This window comes from Doryrhamphus excisus, chromosome 18 (assembly GCF_030265055.1).
Source record: "Doryrhamphus excisus isolate RoL2022-K1 chromosome 18, RoL_Dexc_1.0, whole genome shotgun sequence".
Taxonomy (NCBI): domain Eukaryota; kingdom Metazoa; phylum Chordata; class Actinopteri; order Syngnathiformes; family Syngnathidae; genus Doryrhamphus; species Doryrhamphus excisus.
Genome location: NC_080483.1, coordinates 2,046,641 through 2,066,316, shown reverse-complemented (window position 1 = coordinate 2,066,316; position 19,676 = coordinate 2,046,641). Strand labels below are relative to the sequence as shown.

Below are 19,676 nucleotides of genomic sequence, written 5' to 3'. Positions count from 1 at the left end.
GCAGACAATCTTGGCAATTAAATTTTAAATTTTAAATTTTAAATTTTAAATTTTAAATTTTAAATTTTAAATTTTAAATTTTAAATTTTAAATTTTAAATTTTAAATTTTAAATTTTAAATTTTAAATTTTAAATTTTAAATTTTAAATTTTTTTATTCAAAATTATTCTTAAAATGTAATTATTTTGCATATGTAAAACTAAAATGATTCTCCATAAAATGTATTTTTAAAATTTTACATTTTACATTTTACATTTTAAATTTAATTAATTTTAAAATTATTTAACTTTAAATTACAGATGAACAATATCTTTTTTTCAAACATATTTTTATTTAGAGTATATTTAAAGGTACTTTTACGTTTTACGTTTTTTGCACGAAAGGCAAAAAGAGATGATGACCCAACTTTCCGCGAATGCATGCCAATTGCAGAACAATTTTAAGCCATAAAACATGCATTTTGCAAGAGCTCAACAGGGATCATGTGAACGTACGACTCATTGAGAGGAGTGGAGAAGTGTAGCGTGCAAAAGGTTACGCATCATAGCGACATTTTTATGCATCGTTCAAGTCCAAATGTGAAACTTGTACATGGTTCACAGTGTTTTATTTGTAAATAAATGACTAATTTGACGATGTCGCTTCCGCCCTTCCATTGCAGCGCACCTCTGGCCGGCAGGAGGCGCTCCACTCATGCACACGCACCTGCTGCTAGTTACCTCCTGGCAGCCGGTGTCAGTCTTCGCCAGATTTTCCCTCGTGCTACACGCCCTGCGGTTTGCTCAGTGTGTCCTTCTGTGTCCCTGCTTTCTGGCTTTTAGCGTTCCTTGTAAGTACCTCCATTGTTGCTTGTTTGTACTTGTTTATTCTGACCTTTTTGTCAGCAGTATTTTACGTTGTACATTTACTTTGTCTCTTGGTTTTTTTTTTTTGCCTGATAGCCGTTTGCTGCACTTTTTTTGGTCGTTTTTGTGGCTAGTTTTTAGTTCCAGTTTTCTATTCTTGTTTGTACTTTGTCTTACTGTGGACCACTTGTGTTAAATAAAGTTTTTGGCGACTGGAAGTGGGTTCCAGACCGGCTTGCATCACTTTTTTGACAAAACAACCCCTTAAATATTGAAAAAATATTTCTGTCAAAGTGAAAGTTATGCTTGAAATGTATCTGAAAGGCTGTTTTTCTCACTTTTTTTAGTCAGGAACTGCTATTTTCCTGAAACTTACCAATGTTCTACTGCTGATTAATCAAAAAGGACGGGAAAAGGTTGAAACAAACTTCTTTTTTCTGATGAAAGACAAGAATTTAATCTTCTTTTTGGTAGGTGTTTATAATGACCTAAAAATGTCATCCAATACTTCTCTACAAGAGAGGAGCAATATGATCTCAGGGAAGAAGTACATTTGAAACACTTCTATGCTAGGACTACGTTATGCTAGCCATAGCATTTCAGTATGTGGAGTCATGATGTGCTATATATATCACTATATTGACACTTACTATGGTACCCATTATGGCATTGGATGCTCATATCACCGAGTACTTTGGTACAAGACAAAAAATAAAAAAAATTAAAAAAAAAATTAAAAACTAAAAAAAAATTAATAACAATTAATTAAATAAATTTATAAATAAAATAAATTTGCTAAATGCAAGGATGAAGAGTCTTGAACCAGTCATGATGTGCTATATATATCACTATATTGACACTTACTATGGTACCCATTATGGCATTGGATGCTCATATCACCGAATACTTTGGTACAAGACAAAAAATAAAAAAAAATTTAAAAAAATTTAAAAACTAAAAAAAAATTAATAACAATTAATTAAATAAATTTATAAATAAAATAAATTTGCTAAATACAAGGATGAAGAGTCTTGAACCAGTCATGATGTGCTATATATATCACTATATTGACACTTACTATGGTACCCATTATGGCATTGGATGCTCATATCACCGAGTACTTCGGTACGAGGTACATTATTTAAAAAAAAACAAACAAAAAAACTTAAACTGTATTATGGAAAGCAGGAAGTGAACAAATGTAACAGTTACTGATTGTAAAAGTACCAGATGGAGGGGTAGGATTTAATAAGCTTTGCTTCTTCCTACTCCTTTTGGACATGTGGAACTGGGAACTGATTATGGGCACTCAATAGTAGTAGTTGTAAATAGTTGTAATAGTTGTAAAACATAATATTCTGTGTGCCTGGAAAAGATCAGTCAAAATGGACGGTACTGAAGGGACTGTCTTGTAAAAAAGGACCGGGATTTAAGAGTTAAGAGCATTAAAATGCTTAAAATGCCAAAGGAAAGAACACGCGTTCATCAGCTGATCAAAAGTTTAAAACCATGGCCTTGAACAAAAAAAAAAAAAAAAAGCTGTCTTTTATATCCTGTCAGGCATTCATACTATCATGACCTCCTCATGGCAAAGGCAAAAAGGCTTCCTGTCTTTGAACATGGCAGGATTCTTGCCGGATCTTAAATCTCTTGAATCCTATTCTACTCTATTTTTTTTTCGCTGAGTGAAAGTGGTTTTGATATTCCAAATAGACTTAAACACATTTTTAATACCGATACATGGCAGGTTGCCTCTCCACAGGAACATGTGACCCTCCACAGAGGAACTTCACCAGATGGTCTCACCAGCGTTGAGGGCAAAGCTTCTGGCCCCATTTTTTTTTGTAGCGCGGCGTAATCCCCTTAAAATACCCCATATAGCAAATGATAGTGCAGAGTGATGCAACAAGTAACTGGGTCACATTTAATTTAGCAAGATGATAAAAATTTTCAAATGGGAGAGAGGGGGGGGGGGGGTACTGAGCATTATTAAGCATAAAAACATGATTGAATAAAACATAACTGCACGCTGCGGTGCAATGTAATCCTTAATATGGGAGCGGCCTACATGCATGACTCAACATTTTACCCCCTTATTATTATAATAACACCTTATTTATGTGCTGTATTATTATTGCAAAGCGCCTTGTGATTTTACTCTTTAATAAATAAACTAGTTACGTAAACAATCAAATAATTTAAGGAGATACTAAATTACAACAGTTATTTATATACACTGTATATCATTTTTAAATGTTTGAAAGATATAAACGGAGGAACGCTGCCCTCTAGTGGTGATAGTGTTTATAGCCTTGAGTGTTTTATTGACACGGGGATGTTTGTGCATGATTTTTTTTCAAATGAGAAGTGCCTATACACATAAAAAATTAATTGAATTGAAGGGAAACACACATATAAGACGCTTGTGCTTATAGAATCAATTTATATTTCTCACAAAGTGTTTATGTGGAAGTTTTGTTTACGCGCCTAATCAGCAAGCATCACAATCAGCACAGGTTGAATAGAGGCAAATCGACACACATCTTACAAACATCTTAAAGGAACCAAAGGGAAAAGTGATGTGTGAGAACATGTTTTTCTGTTTCAAATATCCTTGGATCTCACGTCAGGGCCAAAGAAAAGGAAAAAGTGATGTCGTGTCACAATCGTTATCTTGTTCTTTTCAAATATCATTGGACCAGACGTCAGTGCCGCACCCTTGTTTATGATAGGCAGACGCACTTCCTGTTTGTCATGAGTGACAACTTCATCGGCCAATCAGAACTTTCTATCCTCAAACAGCGCGACTTCCGGTAAATTAGTAAAGCCATTCCAATATGGCGTCCGCGTATGTCGAGTGAGTGTCCTTTTGGGCTCATTTTCAACTTGAAAAAAAGTTACGCTTTGTTTTTGTGCAAGTAAAAAAAAAAAATACAACCCGCGCCTCCGTTTTTGTGAATACTGGCGTTTGGAAATGAAGGAGAGAGAACGTTCGCCAGCGAGGAAACGCTCACGGCTGCTAGACGACGGCAAAGAACGAAGAGGAAGTCTAGCTAGCAGCAGGAGAACGGCGGAGCTGCTAGCCGCCTCCGGCAACAATTGCAACTCCTCATCCAGGAAAAGCTTACCCGGCGACAAAAGAGACTATTCGGACACCCGGGCTGCTAATGGCTACGACTACGGAGCTCCATCCGGAACACACGGTGGTGGCGATCAAGCCTCGGACTCGTCCAGGTCCGCCTCACGCAGCGCCCCTCGGTCCCCAGAAAGTGAGTACAAGACTCTGAAAATCAGCGAGCTGGGCTCTCAGCTAAACGACGAGGAGATAGAAGACGGACTCTTTCACGAATTTAAAAAGTTCGGTAACGTCAGTGTCAAAATGAGTCGGGAGAACGACGACAGGGTGGCGTTCGTCAACTTTCGGAAACCCGAGGACGCCCGAGCGGCCAAACACGCCCGCGGACGACTGGTGCTCTTTGATCGGCCTCTGAAGGTGGATGCGGTCTACATGAACCGGCGAAGAAGCCGCTCCCCTGTTTCTAAAGACGGTTTCCCCTTAGGACACAGGCATGTTCCCTCTCAGAGACCACTCTCCCCCTCCGGTTTGGGCTACAGAGACTTCCGGTTACAGCAGATGGCGATCGGCCCCCTCCCCCCGCCCCCACTTCCTCACCTCACAGACGTTGAAAGAGAGGCATATTATTCCCTTTATGATGCCCGAAACCATGCGTCTTTCCTCCCGGAGGGTGCTGTTTTCCAAGATGAGAATTCACCCGAGGACGACCAGCGGGCAAACAGGACGTTATTTCTGGGTCACCTGGACGTCAGTCTGACGGAGAGCGACCTGAGGCGGGCGTTCAACAGGTTCGGCGTCATCACAGAGGTGGACATTAAACGGGCGGTGCACGGACAGAGCAGCACGTATGGATTTGTCAAGTTTGAGAATCTGGACATGGCCCATCGAGCGAAAGTAGCAATGTCGGGGAAAATACTGGGCCACAACCCGGTTAAAATCGGCTACGGTAAACCGACGCCCACTACCAGGCTGTGGGTGGGAGGTCTCGGGCCATGGATTTCCCTCGGCGCACTGGCTAAAGAGTTTGACCGCTTTGGTACCATCAGGACTATAGACTACAGGAAAGGTGAGGTGTGGGCTTACATCCAGTATGAAAGTCTGGACGCTGCTCAGGCCGCCTGCACTCACATGCGAGGTTTCCCTCTCGGAGGCCCTGATAGGAGACTCAGGGTGGACTTTGCGGACACCGAACACCACTACAACCAGCAACAGCAGCAGCAGTACATGCAGCCCCCTGTCCCGCTTTCCCACTACGAACTGGTTCCTGCGCCCTTCGATCACCGCTTTGACTCCGCCATACGAGAGCGATCCCCGCTGTTACCGCCTCGCTTCAGAGATCGGGATCTATCCTCGCCTGGGAAATGGTCCGGCTTGGGTGTCCGAGGGGCCGGTTTCCTACCCGTACCTCACCTGGACAGGCATTCCCGTGAGAACTGGCCGGTGGAACGCGAGTGGGAGCTGCAGAGCCGAGACGGAGGCCGCAGAAGACGTCCTTTGGAGCACGGATGGCGTCCCGAGCGCTCCCCTGAGAGCAAAGACTACGCCGCGCACCGCAACGGCAACCCCGTCGAGCAGAGCCCAGGAGTGATCAACAAAGACGGGGGTGGTGATAGCGACCACGAACACTTGCGTGCGCCTAGAGTTCGCCCAAACAGTCAGGACAAGAGGAGGCGGACGCTTAGCCCGACTGCACCCGCCTCCTGCTCAGAGAGGGACCACAAACGCAAACCAAAGAGCCCCGCGGGGAAGGACTCGGGGCGTCATTCTGTGCAGAAGCTGGGTCAGGTGTGGCAGGGCGTGCTCCTGCTGAAGAACAGCACCTTCCCCACGTCGCTGCACCTGCTCGACGGCGACATGGCAGTGGCGTCCACGTTGTTGGTGCAGGGCTCCAAAGGCGGCCAAGCGTCGCAGCTGAAAATTAGCCAGCGCCTCCGCATGGACGCGCCCAAGCTGGAGGAGGTCTCTCGTCGCATCAAAGCCGCCGGATCCAGCGGCTACACCGTTCTCCTCGCCATGCCCCTAAAGTGCAAGGACGCGACGGCTCAGGAGGCGAAGGACTCGACAGAGAGGCCGCTGAAGAACCTGGTCACCTACCTGAAGCAGAAGGAGGCGGCCGGCATCGTCAGCCTCCCCGTGGGGGGCAGCCGCGGCAAGGAGCACAGCGGCGTCCTGCACGTTTTCCCGCCTTGTGAGTTCTCTCAGCAGTTTATGGATGAGTCGGCAAGAGCGTTTGCCAAATCGGAGGATGACTACATGGTAGTGGTCATTATTCGTGGAGCATCGTGAGGCCAGCTGATTGTGTGACGAACTGTGTTGTGTGCTTTGTGTTCTTCCTATTCAAGTTTTAGTCAAACCTCCAAAAATGTTTTTTGCAGTGAAGTAGACGCTCCCATCTACTGTTTAGTTTGCCGATAAATTCATTGTTAATTCTAAGATAATATCACATGACAAAAAAAAAAAACCTAACTCGAGTCTTAGTAATACTTTTTTTAAAGTCAGTATATTATTTCAATGTTAAATGTTTAATGCCGTAGCTCCATTTTGTGTCTCGTTTGGGGAGTTGGGTGTGTTCAAACAGTAATGCTAACTAGCAATGGTGCCATAGTGTCTCAAGCCAGCATTGACTTTCATAATTAATTCACAAAAGATTGACATTTTATTCTAAAAACATTGTATTCATGACCACCAACAACCACAAGCTTGCTTTTATTTGTGTCTTATTTTTGTTGACCGTGAACCATTTTTGTCCAATCAACTAAATTGTGTTAAATATTGTTTATGTTGTAATCAAAATGAAAATGTTATGTAACCGGGCGTCAATTGGACTCAATTGTGAAAAAAAAAAAAAGTCAAGAGGAACGTGTGAGGGAATGCCTCTCTCTTATCGGACATTTCCTGAGTTTCTTCTTCTTTTGCTTTCAAATGGAACGTGTGTGTGTGTGCTGTATACTCAGGATCTCTGGACGCAGACAACGGAGAACGCCGGTGCTCGTGGGGAGTAAAACAAAGTGCACTTCACAGATTGTGTCTCAATAAATTTGCTCATTGGTGGGAACCACAAGGAAGACGACTTTTGTGACCTTTTAATCTGTTCTTGGGATTTGTCTATCCGACCTCTAACAAGTCTCACGTGGCTCTGGCTGACATCCGAGGATCACATGTGCTGATTTACTGTTGAATGACCTTGTTTTTTTGTTTTTTTTTTTTACAATGCCGTTGTTTCCAGCTCAGCCGCTTGGGCTTTTGAGGGTCTCGTGGGGACCCCCCCGCAAGTTAACTTGCTAATACTTGGATTTCCAAGATGAACCTCTCTGCATCAGAGACGAGTTTGCTCTCCATTAACTTGGAATGAAATGTGATGCTTGATGTAAAATGTGAAAAGAACCTGTCCTGACGGCGCCATTTGAGGATATGTATCATCAGACTTTACCGGGCCTCGTCTTCCAGCACACGGGACCAGGATAGCTGCATCACGGATGAGAGACCGACTCCCTAACCCTAACCACAGGTGATAACACAACCTGCACAATCCTCTTAAATAGACACTTATTGTGGGGTTATAGGCACAATTATAAACACTGTCGAATGAATATATATCAGTTATCTTAGCAAAGGGTGTACCTAATGAAGTGTCCAGTGTATGGCCTGTGTTTAAGCATATGCTAGTGTCACCTCTTTATGCATACATTGCAAGGTTTTCTTACATGTAAAGCACAATGTTGTTGATACATTGCATGTTTTTCTTACATGTAAACAACAATGTTATTGAAATGTTTTTTTCAGGCTTGCTTTCCGGTGGAGGTCCGTCATGTAGCAGAGGAAAGCCGACAACTTTTCAGTCATGACATTTTTCTCCACAGTCTTCCTCAGCGTTCCAAGACGGACACCTCAAGTGAGCTCAACACTCAACACAACAGGTCTGCACGGCAACACACCGAAATGTGTCTTAATACTGTCATCCTATTGTGTGTTGTAGAATGTCCTGCATGGAAAGTATTGAGTGTTTCAGGTCATTGTTGCGTAACGGTGACGTTGAAATGAAGCCACGCTGACTCCAACGAGCGGAATGAAGTCTGGGAATTCATCATAAAAGGTAGGTCAAGACATGGTGAGTACAATTTACATGTGAATGTGTCACGTTTATACCTGTCGTATACGTTGTGCTTGCATTTTTTTTAAATAAAGTCAGCTGTTGCTGAATAAAGAAACTACTTATGCAGTGTTTTTTTTATTTTGTAGTAAAATGAGGGCATTTACTACTAGCTTAATTTATATTGGCCTGCAGCACAATACAAAACACTCCCAATGAGTACTTTGTAACTCATAATATAATAAAGGCTGTCTTCAGGTACAACAAAGTAAGTACAAAAGTTGATTTGCTGTTTGTCAATTGGAGCCACACCAGTACTTTTTGATATTACTGAACTTATATGAATACTGAATTTGGGTGTGAACTGTAATAACATGAGGACAATATTTCACTCACAGTGGATCAAAATGATAGAATAATTTCCCTTTTTGAATTGAACTACTGATATAAACGTTTCATAACTTTATTGACATGTACATGTGTGTTATATACTACTACATTTTAGCCTGTCGCAGTACACAAAGATTTACTGGAACACAAGTGCAAGTGACCACAAATAGTTTCCGACCTTTATCTGAGCTTACGTTCCACTTTACTCACTCCAAACAAATTCCATTTTAGGAATGATGTTCTTAAGTTGTGTTTATGCTTCATCTCCATGCAGTTCCATACTGCAACACTGCGGGTTGACACTATGTCCGCTTGAGAAAGTAGTCCATTGAATCTATAAAGCAGGGGTCTCAAACACGTGGCCCGCGGGCCAAATGTGGCCCGCAGGACACTAGTTTGAGGCCCCCGCCTTGACATGAAAGTTTAATGTTAGTGCGGCCCGCGCAAGTTTGATATGGATGCTGTATGGTATCATGTACCCAGAAAAAATTATTACGTTTGATTCATGTTCATGTTAAAGGTTAAATAACTGTTAATAGTTATCCTCCCTATCCGTGTGGAAGTGGTAAGTTTTTGGCTATTTAAGTTGAAAGGAAATAACTTGAAGGCTACCGTTTAGGTCGCTAGCTCTCTAGTTTGCGAGTTAGCATGTGTCTCAAGACCAGGGGTCTCAAACACGTGGCCCGCGGGCCAAATGTGGCCCGCAGGACACTAGTTTGAGGCCCCCGCCTTGTTAGTGCGGCCCGCGCAAGTTTGATATGGATGCTGTATGGTATCATGTACCCAGAAAAAATTATTACGTTTGATTCATGTTCATGTTAAAGGTTAAATAACTGTTAATAGTTATCCTCCCTATCTGTGTGGAAGTGGTAAGTTTTTGGCTATTTAAGTCGAAAGGAAATAACTTGAAGGCTACCGTTTAGGTCGCGAGCGCTCTAGTTTGCGAGTTAGCATGTGTCTCAAGACCAGGGGTCTCAAACACGTGGCCCGTGGGCCAAATGTGGCCCGCAGGACACTAGTTTGAGGCCCCCGCCTTGACATGAAAGTTTAATGTTAGTGCGGCCCGCGCAAGTTTGATATGGATGCTGTATGGTATCATGTACCCAGAAAAAATGATTACGTTTGATTCATGTTCATGTTAAAGGTTAAATAACTGTTAATAGTTATCCTCCCTATCCTTGTGGAAGTGGGAAGTTTTTGGCTATTTAAGTTGAAAGGAAATAACTCGAAGGCTACCGTTTAGGTCGCGAGCGCTCTAGTTTGCGAGTTAGCATGTGTCTCAAGACCAGGGGTCTCAAACACGTGGCCCGCGGGCCAAATGTGGCCCGCAGGACACTAGTTTGAGGCCCCCGCCTTGATATGAAAGTTTAATTATTAGTGCGGCCCGCGCAAGTTTGATATGGATGCTGTATGGTATCATGTACCCAGAAAAAATGATTACGTTTGATTCATGTTCATGTTAAAGGTTAAATAACTGTTAATAGTTATCCTCCCTATCCGTGTGGAAGTGGTAAGTTTTTGGCTATTTAAGTTGAAAGGAAATAACTCGAAGGCTACCGTTTAGGTGGCTAGCTCTCTAGTTTGCGAGTTAGCATGTGTCTCAAGACCCTGCGGTTGCGCAATATGTTGTAAATAAAAAGAGTATAAATGTGACTATAGTCGTGTTTTGTCATGTCTACAGGGCTCTAATAATGCTTTGTTCATTTTAATCTGAAAAAAATAATTTGTCTACCCACCAACTATATGTGCTTTCTTAAGTTTTTATTATTATTATTATATTTATTTATTACTGATTGATTGATTTTCTTTATTCTTGATTTGTTTATTTATTTTTCATTTTATTTTGTGTAGAAAAATAAAAAGTAAGTTCATTTTTCTGTTTTTAATAAATGCGTTTTTTATTTTGAAAACCTGATGTGGCCCAGTCTCACCCAGACCCTAGCTCCAGTGGCCTCCATGTAAATTGAGTTTGAGACCCCTGCTATAAAGTGAAAGGATAAGAGTAACTTAGCAATATTTGCCACTAGATGGCAGCAGACCTGAGGGAGCGCTTGATGTATCATTCACTCTACCTTCAATGTGAGAGTCCTAGGGGGGTGGAGAGGAGAAAAGGATGAGTCATGGTGCTTAAAATGCATGACTTTCAAACACAACTAAGCACCAGTCATTGGCTTTACACTCTACTAATGACATATCTGCCTCAGTGTGGTGTTGACATGTCTTTCTATTTCTAGATCTGTCCTTTCATGTCCAGGTAGATGCCTCATTCTTGCCTTTTATTGTAACGAATTTGATGCTAATCCCTGTTCTGACTGGCGTAGAACAACACTGCACGTGGCCTGTATTGTGGGTAAACACGGTAACATGACTCCTATTCAATCATTCATGCAGCAGCTGCTAAGGAGTCACGCCAAGTACTATCTCACAGAAGAGAGTACACTTCACCATTTATACAGTATATCTTCTCATGCGGGAATACTATAGAACGGAACCTTGTATGTAATTTTATTTACATTCATGGTCTGTGTTGCACAATTGAGTGCAAACACCAATTCCAGCATGCACTGTAAATTTGAGAAGCAGAAACCAGGATGCAGGAAGCAAACGCAGACCAGAGGAATTGTTCCGTTTGTCAGATGCGATGGTGCAAGCCCCGCATCTCCTCGTCTCCCATTTCACTCTCAAGACAGTGTTACATTTGACAATACAGTAACATGAACCGACAGGCTTCCACTTAGCTGAATTGACGTTGCGTAGTATTTGTCTACACTAGGGGTGGGCAAACTTTTTGACTTGCGGGCCGCATTGAGTTAACAAAATTGTGCGGGGGGCCAGAACATATATTTAACACACATGATTTTACGCTTATAATTTTAATAATTTTAATAATTTTAATAATTTTAATAATTTTAATAATTTTAATAATTTTAATAATTTTAATAATTTTAATAATTTTAATAATTGTAATAATTGTAATAATTGTAATAATTGTAATAATTTAAATAATTTTAATAATTGTAATAATTTAAATAATTTTAATAATTTTAATAATTTTAATAATTTCAATAATTTTAAGAATTTTAAGAATTTTAAGAATTTTTACGCTTATAATTTTACGCCTTGAATTATTTGTCTAATTTTATATAATATCAGCTATATGTTTTCATTTCTCCTTTTTTCAGGAGCACTTTAAACATCAGATACATCAACCTACGATTTTTTTTTTTTTTTTACTGACTAAGACATCCGACTTGAAAGTCATGTTGCCAGCTGGTATGTTAAAAGTTGAAATACTAAAAAGCAATCGGCGGGCCGGATTCAAACGTTTGGCGGGCCGCATGTGGCCCCCGGGCCGTAGTTTGCCCACCCCTGGTCTACACACACAACACGCACACGTTACGTGATGCTCATTTATCAGCTTCAATTTTTGCAACGTCGCTCAAAAGATGTACATATTTAAGCAAATAATATGTATTTTTTTGCCTAAATGAAGCTTTTTCAAGCATACAAATGGCGCGAAATACAAATCTAAGGCATCCAGAAGGCGCATTCAAAGATGTAATCTGTAGTTGTCAGCAATGTTACTGTAAAATTGGGTGAGACGCACCAGAACAAGCAGGATTTAAACAATAGCAACAATCATCCCAAACACGACCCACTGTTGCAGCCGTAACTCAACTCTGAACCCCTGACATCACTTCCTGTCCGTCCCCCACTCAGCTATCCTAGCATCCAAACACATTTATATGAAGATTTTGTGTTATTATGTCTACTATATTTAGTGATAGGAGTATAAAGGCGATATAGGGTTGTTATTTCATGTCTAGAGAGCTCTAATAATGTTAAAACCCATATTTAGAAGGTTGTAAACAGGGTTTCTAGGCTCTAACTATGAAAATATTGAATTTATGAATAAGGTTTAGAACCGGTTAACATGACATCACTTCCTGTCCGTCCCCCACTCAGCTATCCTAGCATCCAAACACATTTATATGAATACACACAAACAGGAGTTTTATTTATGTCTCCAGTGTATTATTTTGTGTTATTATGTCTACTATATTTAGTGATAGTAGTGTAAAGGCGATATAGGGTTGTTATTTCATGTCTAGAGAGCTCTAATAATGTTAAAACCCATATTTAGAAGGTTGTAAACAGGGTTTCTAGGCTCTAACTATGAAAATATTGAATTTATGAATAAGGTCTAGAATCGGTTAACAGCGATTTAACCAATTAGCCAAAATGTGTCCAAAATATTACCCTCAGAAGGGCCACATCTGACCCGCCCACCAGGTATAAGGAGTCTTATTTATGTCTCCAATGTATTATTTTGTGTTATTATGTCTACTATATTTAGTGATAGGAGTATAAAGGCGATATAGGGCTGTTATTTTATGTCCAGAGGGCTCTAATAATGTTAAAACCAGTAAAACCCAAAATAAAGCCATCCAAACACGACAAGGCGCCAACACACAGGACACACAAATTTACTAGCTACTGCACCATGTCGGTATACAAACAAAAGACCCATACATCTCCGCCGCAAGGCATGCTAGGTCTCCAATGTATTATTTGGTGTTATTATGTCTACTATATTTAGTGATAGGAGTATAAAGGCGATATAGGGCTGTTATTTCATGTCTAGAGGGCTCTAATAATGTTAAAACCCATATTTAGAAGGTTGTAAACAGGGTTTCTAGGCTCTAACTATGAAAATATTCAATTTATGAATAATAAATATATAAATTTAGGGCTGTTATTTCATGTCCAGAGGGCTCTAATAATGTTAAAACATGTAAAACCCAAAATAAAGCCATCCAAACACGACAAGGCGCCAACACACAGGACACACAAAGTTACTAGCTACTGCACCATGTCGGTATACAAACAAAACACCCATACATTTCCGCCGCAAGGCATGCTAGGTAGCTGGTGGTACTCTTTTTGCTGTTTTTTTGTCACATTTTTTGCTACATTGCAAATACGTTGAGGTTGTCGGAACCAAACAATATTTGATTATGGATTAGTTCATATTTTTGTCGTTCCTAGCATGTCTTAAGTTACATGTTATGTTTACTGTTTCGTGTTTTTTTCATTTATGTGACGCGTGAACTTGCCGTGGATGTGTTGTCTTTTTGTTTTGTTGCGCCGTGAGCAAGGACACATTTTTCAACCCAGTCAGAAAGTCGCCCACCCCTTGTATTGACACATCAAGTACAACATACACATATATGCATATTCTTTTTAATACCTGTTAAAAATTAACGCCACTGCACATTTCCTCCAATTGATCATTTCACATAGACATACATAGTCAATCCGTGAGACGGTCCACAGCATAGATCGGACAGTGTTGTACAGGTCTCGAGAACACCACAGTGTTGAGCTCATCCCTTTGCGAGTGACCCCTTAAATATTCTATGTGCTACACTCGCCAAGGCCGCCACTGCTTCTATTTATACCAGCAGCAGCCGTGGAACCTCTAGCCTTAGCCACAAGGTCACTTCATATCTCAGGCATGAAATCATTATTAAAGAGACGTCACAGTATATATGTCTCTCTCGCTATATATATATATATCTATATTTCTATGTCCATGATGTCATGCTATTAAAAAACAAAGTCTTATTTACATTATTCATGTTGTCTTAGCCTTCCATTATTGAATTGGCTAAACAGAATAATACATTCAGTAGTGTGGATTTAATGTAAGACGGCTATAATATGACAGCATAATTACCATTCAAAGATTTCATTTAAGTACAGTAAACCTGGGATATATCGGATTCAATTGTTCCCACTGGTTTTGTCCGATATAAGCGAAATCTGTTATATGCGTATACCGGAAAATGTCCGTTTTACGCATATATGGGATTTATATCCGGTATATGCGTAAATGGGATTTTATCCGTTATAAAAAGGCACTTCCTTGACTATGTTTCCAATGTACCTGGACGCGCAGGCAACGCTGCTAACGCTGCAAATGACGTCGTATAGCGGCCTGGAGATTTTGTCCGAAATAGGCGAAATCCGTTATAAAAAATCCGATATATGCAATGAATTTTTATTGGAAATGCATTACAGAAAAATGGGTTCTTTTTTATCTGTCCGTTGTGAGCGAATTTCCGATATATCTGAGGTTTACTGTACCACAAGGCGTGGAAAGCTATAAAGGAGTATTAGAGGCCCATATTGAAAAAGATAAAAATATTATGAAGAAATAAAATGTAATGGAATAAGACCTAAGTATTAATTTGTGTGAAATCCCACTCAACCGTAAATGCATCAGTGGGAGAGCGGAAAAATTATATATTTTAGAGATGATTAGAGATTCTTAAACCGATACCAATTTTTTTATTTTTTTATTTAGATGTAACTGTAATTTTGTCCTAATCAAATATGACCTGACTTAAGTACCAGGAGAGAGCAGAGGGAGCCACCATTTGTGGCCCAACATAGCGCACTGTATTCGGACACATGCTCCGAGCAGCCAGGGGTCTGCCACGGAGGTCTGGCAAACCTTTTGCGGTTTAAGTTATCGAACTATGTTTGCTATATTATAACTACAATATTTCTTGTCGTGACTATTCTTACCCCAAGTGAGACCCTAAACACATGAATTAAAATTGCTACATGTTTGTCCAGTTCCAGGCACAAATGCTACTCATGTACTAATGTTCAATTGATATCAGACTGTATCGTTTTCTCAGCGTTGGGCACTCATGCCCCTCGTCTTCATTCGTGTCCCCTGAGCAAAAAACGGCTTCCTGGAGGCCATCGATGTTGACCGTATTAGAGTCTTGTTCCTTCTGATGAATTTGTTGTGAAGCAAGTCGTTTTCGGGGCTCTTCTTGCACTGTTTGACAACAGCGAGTACACACCACTTGCACTTCTACACAAATGAAACTTGGATATTCTTTAGAGGAGTCAGTGTACAGCTTTTATAGCAGTATAGATTTACTACTCACTGAAAATGAGTCAAGACACAGCTGGTATTGTCTACAAATCTGGCAATATACATTAGCATACAGTAATCCCTCGAGTTTATTGGTTAACGGACGCCTGACTATGAAAAGTAAAAGCAGGATTCAATATTAATAAATAAAATAATACAGCACAGAGAACCTGTTTTTGACCTTCTAAAAACGCTTTTTAAACATTTAATTAGAGATGGGTAAACATGAAATAACACCCCTATTGACATTTTATTCATTCATGTAAAAAAACCCAATTTCTTTAAAGAATTAATAATATTATTAATTTAAGTAATTTAATTTTTTAATTTAATTTAATTCAATTTTAATTTAATTAAATTTTAATCGCATCTCTAATAATGTTTAAAAAGCGTTTTTAGAAGGTCATAAACAGGTTCTCTGTGCTGTATAATTTTATTTATTAAATTAAATTAAATTAAAATAAAATAAAATAAAATAAAATAAAATAAAATAAAATAAAATAAATTAAATTAAATTAAATTAAATTAAATTAAATTAAATTAAATTAAATTAAATTAAATTAAATTAAATTAAATTAAATTAAATTAAATTAAATTAAATTAAATTAAATTAAATTAAATTAAATTAAATTAAATTAAATTAAATTAAATTAAATTAAATTAAATTAAATTAAATTAAAATAAAATAAATTACAATAAATTAAATTACAATAAATTAAATTACAATAAATTAAATTAAATTACATTAAATTAAATTACATTAAAATAAATTACATTAAAATAAATTAAATTAAAATAAATTAAATTAGAATAAATTAAATTAAAATAAATTTAAATAGATTAAAATAGATTAAAATAAAATAAAATAAATTAAATTATTTTGCCATAATTTGGCGTAATTTAAATTTAATTATTTTGCCATAATAAGGTTGCACCAATGATGCTAGGAGTCCACTGGGCCGGCGGCAGTTGGTCCCAGTTCACACCAAAGATTGCGCGTAGTGGCTTGCTGTGGCGCCAAATTTCCGGCAACATGCCGAGTGAACAAAATTCCAAATCTTTGGCGCCAACTGGCGCCGGCCCAGTGGACTCCTAGAGTCCTCTTCCACTCCTTGATGACATAAACTGATCACGGAATTTATCTTCCCTCAATAAACCGCAGCTCCCTCGTGCCAGCAGCACTCATGCAGCCCCAGACCAGTTTCCACCGCGTAGTAAATCTATACTGCTGTGTCGTTACCTTTCTATAGTTTTGCCCCCAGGTTGTTAGACCACCATGGGCGTGTCTGAGCTCACAGAGCTGACAGATGGCCTCCTGGTCTCGTCTCCCCGCTTCCACTCCTCATCGTCACCCAAGGGGTTCAACCTCCCGTTCCGCTCCAGCAAGTCCTTGGTGTCGTAAGGGAAGTCTCTGCCTCCCGCCTCCCCTCTTTGGTGTCCCATCTCCTGGTCGGCTTGGGCGATGCTGACAGTGGAGGAGTGAAGGCTGCCCGTTGGGTCGTTCTTCTCCAGATCCTGACCCGGACAGCAGGCGCAACGACAAGGAGTGAGGTAGAGGTAGATGAAAACCATCACAATGCTCACAAGACACGCGATGAGGGTGGTGTAAGCCGTCTTTAGATTCTCCAAGCTGCCATCCATGGTTGTATTGAAGACCACCACGGTGACATACAGGGTCTCGTTGACGGAGTCCCCGACGGCATAGCAGGTGTACACGCCTGAGTCGTCTTCCTTGAGGGGTCCAAGCTTTAGGTTTCCATCTGGAAGCATTAAAGCGGTCTTGTTTGCAACCGGTACCGCCATGTTCCCCGGCAGCGCCCAGGTCTTCACCATGTCCCGATGCTTGGTGTCACAGTCCAGCACCAGGAACTGCTCCAGATAGGCTTCTCGGTCCATGGTCTTAACCTCGCTGCAGTTCAAGTAGGCTTTGTCCAAGTCCAAGGTGGCCACTTTTCGTTTGGGCGTAACGGCGAGGACGCACGTGTGCTCAGCCTTGAAGTCCACAACCGAGCTGAGATCTTTGAGGTGCCAGCGTGCCACCACGTCGAAGAGATCGCAGCTACACGGGAGGGGGTTGTTGTGGAAGTACAGACCGTTTTTGATCCAGGCGGGCAGAGCTTGAAGCTCGTGGAATGCCAGCGTTTTGATTTTGTTGGAGGAGACGTCCAGCAGCATGAGCGTCTCCACGCGCGTCCGCTCCTTCACCAGCTCCAAGGGGAAGCGTGAGATCTGATTCTGGCTCAGGTAGAGCTTCTGTAGGCTGGCCAGACCCGAGAAGGCGGAGCGATCGATCTGCGAGATGCAGTTCTTATAAAGCAGCAGCACCTCCAGTTTCTCCAGGGGCTCGAATATGAACTCGTCCAGCTGGCGGAGCTCGTTGGAAGACAGGTCCAGGTAACGCACCGCCGTCACGTACACGAACGCCTCAGAGGACAGGAAAGAGAGTCCGTTGTGGCTGAGCAGTAAGGTGTGAAGTTCTCCCAGCGAGATGGGCGTCCACTCGGCTCGTAGTCTGCTGATGGAGTTGAAGCTGAGGTCCAGCACCGACGTGTACTTTGGAAGCGGGACCGGCACGTTGGTGAGATTGACTTTGGAGCAGCTGATGATGTTGCTGGCACACACGCACGTCCTTTGGCAGTCCAGGGGGCCTCCCAGCGACTGTCCGATGACTGGCGGCGAGGACAGCAGAGCGAGGAAGACGACGCTTCTCAGTACGGACTGGTGAGTCAGGAAAGATCTCTTCATGGTGTCGGTCAACCCAGGAAGCTGCTGGGGTGCAGTCATTGGATGAGTTAGACATGTGACATGATGATGTCATATTAGAGAATATTGGTAATAGTTTTATTTCATTTGAACATGCATCAGATTACAATTGAATGCATCCCATAATCAGTTCCCAGTTCCACATGTCCAAAAGGAGTAGGAAGAAGCAAAGCTTATTAAATCCTAGCCCTCCATCTGGTACTTTTACAATCACTAACTGTTACATACATACATAATACAGTTTATTTTAATTTTAATTTTAATTTTAATTTTAATTTTAATTTTAATTTTAATTTTAATTTTAATTTTAATTTTAATTTTTAATAATGCACCTCGTACCGAAGTACAAGATGATATGAGCATCATTAAAGAAGCAAAGCTTATTAAATCCTACCCCTCCATCTGGTACTTTTACAATCAGTAACTGTTACATTTGTTCACTTCCTGCTTTCCATAATATGGTTTAAGGTTTTTTTTATTTTTTTTATTTTTTTAATAATGCACCTCGTACCAAAGTACTAGGTGATATGAGCATCCAATGCCATAATGGGTACCATAGTAAGTGTCAATATAGTGATATATATAGCACATCATGACTGGTTCAAGACTCTTCATCCTTGTATTTAGCAAATTTATTTTATTTATACATTTATTTTATTAATTTTATTAATTTTTTTGATGAAAATGATGAAAATTATTCCAATTCCACATTAAAATTAGCACTGTTTAAACATACTATTTGTATACTAGAAACGTGGTTTTATTTCGATTTTACATACAATTCATCCTTTAGCTTTATAATAAATACCAGATTTATTATACTAATGAATAAAGCACATTTTATTCTCAGTTTTTTTTATAAAACAGCAATAATAATAATAATAATATATCAAATATATCTATTTTATGACCATATTTTAGCTGCAGGTAACTTTGTCCCTGATTCCGTGCTGTCAATCATCACTGTTGCACTGATGATGTCATTGTCTTCTAAAATGCAGAACGCAACTGCAGGATTTTGCAGCATCATCGGAGGTGCATTGCGTCATCACGTCACGGCCAAAAAGTTGACGTAAAAAAAAAAAAAACCTCAAAATTGCACGGTCAGCATTAGCATCAAGGTCTTCCGATAAACACTCCCGTCCCGTGAAAACACCCCCCCCCCCAAGTGTCGCACCCACTCGTGGTTTACCTTTCACGGGGGTTCTTTCGCTCGGCCGGTCCCGGTTCTTTTATTCGTCTTCTCGTGTGAGCCACTCGTGGACCAGCCCGTCCAGTCTTAGTCTTCCTGACCGCTGCTGCAGCGAGTCCATGACGACTGGGGGGGGGGGAGTGAGCGAGCAGCAGCAGCACAAGGAAGGCAGTCTGCGGTCTTTGCGGAGCCGTGAACGCACCATGTGATACACGTTGATGGGAGGGTGCGACGTCACCTCCGTGGGCGATACTGCAAATCGATACATGGACATTATTGCCGATACCCTCAATGATGCCGGTCATTTTGTAGAGGTTGTGATTTATTGACCATGATTATCATTTTAATAAAGCTCTTTAACACTT

General features: G+C 40.5%; 2 protein-coding genes across 4 annotated transcripts; one reads left to right on the top strand and one right to left on the bottom strand.

Annotated features, from left to right (window-relative positions):
- The first annotated feature begins 3,653 nt into the window (after window positions 1–3,653).
- LOC131106561 (RNA-binding protein 15-like) lies at window positions 3,654–8,199 on the top strand. Of its 2 annotated transcripts, none has more exons than XM_058055745.1 (3): window positions 3,654–7,429; window positions 7,705–7,813; window positions 7,898–8,199. In XM_058055745.1, exon 1 carries the CDS (start codon window positions 3,820–3,822, stop codon window positions 6,205–6,207), a length of 2,388 nt encoding a protein of 795 aa, XP_057911728.1. In that variant the 5' UTR covers window positions 3,654–3,819; the 3' UTR covers window positions 6,208–7,429; window positions 7,705–7,813; window positions 7,898–8,199. The 2 variants fall into 2 exon arrangements, with proteins under 2 accessions (XP_057911728.1, XP_057911729.1); XM_058055746.1 differs by having other exon boundaries at window positions 7,782–7,813; window positions 7,898–8,198.
- Window positions 8,200–16,280: 8,081 nt separating this feature from the next.
- Window positions 16,281–19,461, bottom strand: LOC131106200 (amphoterin-induced protein 1-like). 2 transcript variants are annotated; one of them, XM_058055050.1, is made up of 2 exons: window positions 19,312–19,461; window positions 16,281–18,122 (listed from the first exon to the last, which is right to left on the bottom strand). In XM_058055050.1, the coding sequence occupies exon 2, from the start codon at window positions 18,099–18,101 to the stop codon at window positions 16,623–16,625; it is 1,479 nt and encodes a 492-aa protein (XP_057911033.1). In that variant the 5' UTR covers window positions 18,102–18,122; window positions 19,312–19,461; the 3' UTR covers window positions 16,281–16,622. The 2 variants fall into 2 exon arrangements, with proteins under 2 accessions (XP_057911033.1, XP_057911032.1); XM_058055049.1 differs by having other exon boundaries at window positions 16,281–18,125; window positions 19,312–19,457.
- Window positions 19,462–19,676: the final 215 nt, after the last annotated feature.